This window comes from Pundamilia nyererei, unplaced genomic scaffold (assembly GCF_000239375.1).
Source record: "Pundamilia nyererei isolate P.nyererei 1_Seehausen unplaced genomic scaffold, PunNye1.0 scaffold00043, whole genome shotgun sequence".
NCBI lineage: Eukaryota > Metazoa > Chordata > Actinopteri > Cichliformes > Cichlidae > Pundamilia > Pundamilia nyererei.
Window position 1 is genome coordinate 2836829 of NW_005187444.1, and position 7367 is coordinate 2844195.

At 37.5% G+C, this 7367-nt stretch overlaps 1 protein-coding gene across 1 annotated transcript in view; it reads left to right on the forward strand.

Annotated features, from left to right (window-relative positions):
• The window catches only part of swap70b (switching B cell complex subunit SWAP70b), a 32909-nt gene extending 30459 nt beyond the window's left edge, over nucleotides 1–2450 (forward strand). The window contains exon 12 of the mRNA XM_005731525.1: nucleotides 515–2450. Coding sequence (XP_005731582.1) covers nucleotides 515–624 — 110 coding nt within the window. The 3' untranslated portion in view covers nucleotides 625–2450. The remainder of the gene's footprint in view (nucleotides 1–514) is intronic.
• Nucleotides 2451–7367: the final 4917 nt, after the last annotated feature.

A 7367-nucleotide genomic window follows, 5' to 3' on the forward strand; every position in this document is an offset into this window, starting at 1 on the left:
TAGAAGGCTACACTCTGCAGGGACAGAGTGTAGATAAGAGAGAAAGGGAGAACTCTGTGGGTTTGGTAAACATTTCCTCTGTGGTCTACTCTGTAGCTGCTAATCAGACAGAGGCTATCATCTAGAGTCCTGCAACTTTTTTGCACTGCTAGCTTAATTTGAAGAAAAATGGCAGTTACACATACAATAAATCCTCAGATTTTTAGCTGAGGATCAGCTGTTGTGGTCTCTTTTTTTAAGACTTTTTTGGGGTGGGGGTCAAACCTAAGATGTTTATTAGATGGCCTCAAAAATTTACTCCAGAATACTTTGGTGCACAGAGGAGACTCAGTGACTGCATGGAGCCTGGGTCCTGTGGGTGCAAATTAAGCTCAAATCATCACTGCTCCATTGCTGCGCTTTACTGTTGGCGAATTTGTGATGATATGCTGTGTGGTTTACGCTATAAACAGTTTTGCTGTGTGTGTGTATTTGCCATGCAGCAATGTTTTTTCTGTTTCTGTTTCTTGCTCAGGTGCCAAGGGGCAGCAGAATATCACAAACTGGGGCCCTGCAGCCTTTTCTGAAGCAGAGCTCAGTCTGAGGGAGAAACAATGGCAGGAGACGAAGAACCAGGCAACTTAAGCTCAGTAAAGCTGTTGTAAACCATTATCATAACCTTAAACATGTTTAACTAACAAGGGAAAGATGAGACAGGCCTGCTGGGATGTGCTGGAACGTCTCTGATGAAGCGTATCTTTGCCGGGATAAAAAGGCATTTTATAATAAGGTGGCATTAACTAATCAATAAATCTCACGTTACCCTGTAGGAAGCACAGATAGAACTGATAAACTTGGCTCTATGTTAGTGTTGGCCACCATTGATTATCTCTAAAACCACCAACAAGAAAAAGCCACCTCATAATTTAGGGAACGGGATTTAAAATGATAATTATTGCAAAATAACTTTTCCTCAGTAGAAATATGAGAGATAATCAGCACAAAATCAATAGAAGGCATTCGGTTTATATTTTTACACACAGCGTGACAGTGACAATGGGAGTAGTGCCAAACCGAACCAGTGACTATGACAACAAACGCGGTCCACGGCTCAAAAGACGAAGACGTTGTTGAACAGAGGGATCCAAAGAATTCGGTATTGTGGAGATTTGTAGCTGTCCAACATAGGAGTGGAATATCATACACTGCACATACGTGCCTTTATGTGAAAGCATGTTTCAACAAAGCCACGTAACACCACAAAATTGTTTTTGCCGTCCTTGCAAAGTGCAACACTGACAGTTTCTCTGCAAGATTTTACAGTGTACATTTTATTGTAAAAGAAATGATGGCAGTAAGGACAGTGGCTGATTAAAGTAACTGACCCTCCTTAGCAACTCCCTCGCCGGAAGCGTTTCTCTCAGATAAGTGCAGGCACGTGTCGGACATGCGATCCACACGAGTGCAGTTTTACCAAAATGTCAGCAAAACCCACATCAAACCACAGACGTCCACAGATTATGTGTAATGGTGAGAAATGTCACAGGGAAAAAGTATTGAACACATGAAGAAAGCGAGGCGCAAAAAGGAATGGAAAGTCATGACACCAGCTGAAATCTATCAGTAATTAGAAAATAATCCTGGCGCTTAGTGCAAATTAATGTCAGCTGGTTCAGTCCAAACCAACAGCTTATAAAAAGGTGACTCATTACCAATGTGTCACAGAAGAGACTTCTCATGATGGGTAAGACTAATGAGCTCTCTCAAGACCTTCACAACCTTATTGTTGGAAAGCATGCTGATGGCACCAGTTACAGAATTTCTAAAATACTGAAGATTCCATTGAGCACTGTTGGGGCCATAATCCAGAGGTGAAAAGAACATTTTTCACCATAAGCCGACCACAACCAGGTGCTCCCCGCAAGATTTCAGACAGAGGAGTGGAAAGAATTGTCAGAGTTGTCCCAGAGCCAAGGAGCACTTGTGGAGAGCTACAGAAAGACCTGGAATCAGCAGAAGGCACTGCACATCACCCCCAAAACACCATACCAACAGTGAAGGTTGGAGGTGGGATCATCATGTGTGGGGCTGTTTTTCAGCATACAGCACCGGCACACTTCATATTATTGAAAGAAGGATGAATTGAAAAATGTACTGAGACATTCCTGATATAAATTGGCTGCCATCTACCAGGATGATGACGATGAAACGCTTCAGCAAGATGATGTTCCCAAACACGCAGCCAAGGAAACTCTCGATTGGTTTCAGCGAAAGAAAATACAGCTGTAAGAATGGCTCAGCCAATCATCTGACCTGAATCCAACTGGAAATGTATGGAAAGAACCAAATTTCAGAGTTTATAGAAGAGAGGTGTGGAATCAGGATTTGATGTTTGTGTGGAAGACTGGGCCAAAATCACACATGAGCAATTTTGAAGCTGTTGTCACCAACACAGGCTTTTGTACCAAGTATTAAACAACTCAATATCAAATGTATAAATTATTAAATTATATAAATTAATTATTAATTATATACATTAATTTAAAAAAATGTTCAATACTTTTCCACTGTGTCATTTGGCTTGGATGGGTTGTTACAGGCATCTGGAGATTTCATGTCAATGGGACCTTTAGAGATAATTGGTGATGTGTTCAATACTTTACCTGCTGTATACAGAATGTTTGTTGGGTTTTTGCCTATAAATCTTTCTTGCAGTTATTTGCAAACCATTTAAAACTGTAAGAATCGGCAGGATCCTTGTGATTTCATTTTTTATCAATATCTACATTATTGTTTCTCGAACTGACCATAACCATAACTTAGTTTTCCATTTTGTGTTCATGTGTAACACATCCGGCATCTGTACGATGATTGTGGAAGGTGACTTTGAGCTGTAGGACCAATGGGAACCTTACCAGTTACCTTTATACAAAGTTAATAAAGAGTGGAGTACTTAGAAGTTAACAGTGGTTGGTGCCTGCTGTCTGTAAAGGCAGACCATAGTCAAAATAGACCTGAGCCAACAATATACATGATTTGAAATTGGTTTTAAGACATTCAGCTTTATTAAAAACACAAAAAAGAAAACTGTTCTGTTTTAACAGGTTTCATGGATGGAGAACTGTAAAGTAATATGGCCATTTCAGGCAGCTAATCTGTGTTTTTGGTTTGACTCTAGGAAGAACAAACTATTCATGTAAAACTTGTTTTTGGTCAAATATGGTCCCCCGGTATAATTTTTTTTCTTCTTTCCTGAATCTCTGCAATGGAGGTGGAGAGTATAAATTTAGCATGACCCACAAAAACACAATAACCTCAGTAACAGGAAATACACAAGGATGAAACACAATGAAACTAGCCTTTAAGCCACGAGTATAAACAATGTGCACACCAGTGCTTTGCACTGTTTTTCTTCTTCCAGTTTGTCTCGACTGTGTCCATGATATGCACTACTTTTGATCAGAGTCTGACCCGTCTAACAAGAATTAGCCAAAGTGTATTTTAGGTTCTTTGTTTTAATCCTTTTAAAGAAGCAGAAACTACTAAAACTGCTAAAAACTACTCTACAAACTAGCCTCCTTAAGATCATTTTTACATTGAAATGTCAGTGTTTGTACATATTTAGTCGGCTTTATGTTTTAACAATGTTACCTTCAAAAGAATGTAAACTATCATGTACAATTCACTAAATATTTTATTGTCAAAGAGCTGTTTTCAATACTTTGTTTCATCAAGATTTCTAAGTGACTCTGGAACATTTCTTGTTCTGTCTTGTCCTGAATATTGTTAGCAGGATTATTTTACTGAAGTCTAACTCCCAGCACAGATGCTAACGGCAGAAAGTTTGTTACTTTAGAACAACCAGTGACTTTGATACTGTAAAAATTCAAAATTGTGATTTTTTTTTTTTAATATATATATATATGTAAAAAGCTCGAAACTGAACCATATAATAAATCACATCTTGAATAACTGACTTTTTTTTTCTAACACCGTAGAAGAGTTACAACGATCCATTTAACAAACTTCTTCCACTTATCGAATTCGGGGATGGGGCTCTTGCTCTCAGCAAGGCAGACGAGATGTATCTGCTAATCTACAGGTAACATTAGACGGACAGATATTTGACCTAAAGGCATTTAAATAAGGTAATGTGCTATTTATCCTAAGGTGAGAAGTGGGAGCATCTAAACATGAAAGTTTAGATGACAAAATGACCTAAACAGGTAAAATAAATAAATATATAGCTCAATTTAAAAAAAAAAAAAGTCTCAATCCTCCTACTCTTACTTTTATCTCTCAAACTCCAGATTCACATTTTTTCCATTAAACTTTAGTTTACTTTGACACATCTCTCTCTGGCCAGTCAGAAAGGAATCTGTGTATGAAAGAGGTCAGCTGACTTCCAGTTTGTTTGTGCATTAAGAAATGTTGTGGGGGAAAAAAGACATTTGAGCGATTCAAATTAAATATTAAAACAAATTCAAATATGAAATATCCGAATTCAGGTTATATTTGCACATATTTCCTCAGCCTGTACATACTTATAGTTATAGAATATTCATAACATACTTCATACCGTGTACATTATAACATACCATAATAGACCCATTTCTGTAATATACTCACATATCTATATTGTTGCTAATATATATTGTAATATATCTATATCACTAAAGCACTTCTGGATGGATGCAAACTGCATTTCGTTGCCCTGTACCTGTACCTGTGCATGTGCAATGACAATAAAGTTGAATTCTATTCTATTCTACCCTATTAGCCAGTTTATAAAGTAATAACTGTTTTAACCTTGAGTGATCACTAGAGGGCGCTACAGTGTCATAAAATGTGTGCTGTGAGTTTATAAAGCAGCAAAACGGTAAAATGTTAACTGGAGCTCATCTGGGGACAGGATAGTGACAAATGTTGACTTCATTTCTGTGACTTCACTGTCTAAACCTTTAGTTTTATAAAAAATAAAGCTCATCACTGTCTCATGTCTCCTGTCTGGTTGTTATAATACAGACAAGATCAGAGATACTGCATTTTTCTACAGTTATGTCACAGAAATGACATTAATTAAATTGCCATCCTCGCATTGTATTATTGAGTAATGAGCAACTTACTTAATATGAGGTCCAGAGCATACAGGGAGATAACATTAGTCAAATATGAGCCAAATATAAAGACGATGATAATATTTGGAAAAACCAGATGCAAGACAAGAACAGCAAGAATTATGGAAATTTATTTGTATTATTTTAAATGTATCTTTTCGGATTAATCGTTTCAGTGTTGTTATGTAATAATTTAGCAGTACTATATCTCTATGTTCCATTGAATCATTGTGATTTAGACATCTGGCTGTTGTTTCAGTGTACCAAAAAGGAATCTGAAAGTACATCTGACATTCTTCGAGTTTCTCTGGGTTTGTTCCAGGAAGTTTAAAAAAACCAAACAAAAAGCAAAACTTTCAAATGTTCCAGTTCCAAAACAACTGATTAGAGTTGATTTAATCCCAGATTTGTTCAGAGTTAAACGAATGCTTTGTGAATGGAAAATAAGGCATCATTATTTAAGACTCTGACACTACGATTCAACATAGCAGTGGGTAAATAAAGAACATCTTATTCCAGCGGAAGCAGAATGTGACCGTGCACATTTATCTTCATCTCACGCAGCAACGGGAGCAATGAATGGCTTGAAATGGAGCACGGGAAAGAGTCAATAAACAAGCATCGCACAGTGTTTATGCGGCAGTTCACTCATTCACAGCGGCACAGGTAAAGCTGAGTTCAAATTTCGGCCGTCTGCCGAACGTTTTCTTCAAGATCGCTGAAATTTTAAAGCAGCAAAGTTAAACCACCATGAATTATGGTCTGTTAAGAATACACGCAGCCTATATTTAAAAGCTTACTTTAAATCTTTAAAGCTGCACTACAAACATCCTCAATCAGAATTACACATAATTCCATGTATGCTGTATTATGCTGTGCTGAAGTTAAATGTTTGAATATCTTGAAATTACAGATTTATTTAAACCAAACATGACAGAACAGATTAGACCGACATGGTAATTGTATCATATAAATAAGGTAGACATGAATGCATAATGACTGTTGGCCAATTAAAAGTATGACATTGTATTTTTTTTGATGACACAGTATTGACATAATGGCTAAATAAAAAATGAATGGTTAGTAAAACTAATGATAAACTTTACCCAAGCAACATTATAATGTCTTGGTGCATGCTCAACCATCCAGGTAAGGAAATCCCAAAAAGTTAACTCTGTTCATCAGGACGTAGCATAAAATATGGAAATCCCGATGAAAGCAATGACTTCATTATCAAGACTGAAGCTCTCCTCACCTTAATGTCCAACTCGTATTTGTTTAATTCAGTTAAATTGTATTTATATAGAGCCAAATTACCACAGTGGTTGCATCAAGGCGCTTTATATTGTGAGGTAAAGACCCTACAATAATACAAAGAAGACCCCAGGAGTCACCGGACCCACTGTGTGCAATGACTTGGCGACAGTGGGGAGGAAAAACTCCCTTTTAAAAGGAGAAACCAGGCTCAGGGAGGAGCAGCTGCCATTACTGGTTGGGGGGTGAAGGGAAAAGAATTCACTTCTGTCTGTCACAATATTTAATTAATCCTAAAACGTCTCAAATGAGGACATAACCAATGGAAACTACGACTTTAAACTGTAATCTTCCCTTTATTTTGATCAGTTTAATATATAAACAGCCATCTTTCTGTACAGTGTTTTTATAAGCTTACATTACAAAGTGTTTTAGTCAGGGTGGCAGCTTTATAATGGGAAACTTTTTGCTACCTTAACATAATTTTCATTATTTCCAAAAAATAGAATATTTTTCATGATGATCTGCATCACTTTGCACACCATTTTCAACCTTTCCTTTCCTTTATTAAAGGATGGTCCAGCGTATCCTGTTTTATAGGAAGTATTGGAGGACACTCTGAAGTATCTTTCCTTAGTATTACTGTGCTTTCTAGGTTCCTAACTGAGTGACGTGACCTGGAAGTGTCTGCTTGGCGGCAATAATAAGCAAAATTTTCTACTTGACCGCAACCTTGATCTGTAGTTAGTCTGCAGCTCACTAATTTTTTCCTCTGTTGCAATCAACCTAGAGTGTCTAATATGATTCAGAGGAATGTGACTGTTCAAAACAGACTAGATTGTAAAGTCTCCACTTTTAGATCACCCCCGCCCCCACACACTCCCCCAGCTTCTCCCCGTATGATCCCCTGCTAAGTTAATTCGCTCCATCCTCTCTCCGTATCGTGCAATAGTCGTTAATTTGAGTGAGACGGGGCAGACCAAACAAACACACACAAAATGCGTTCCCAAATCTGTG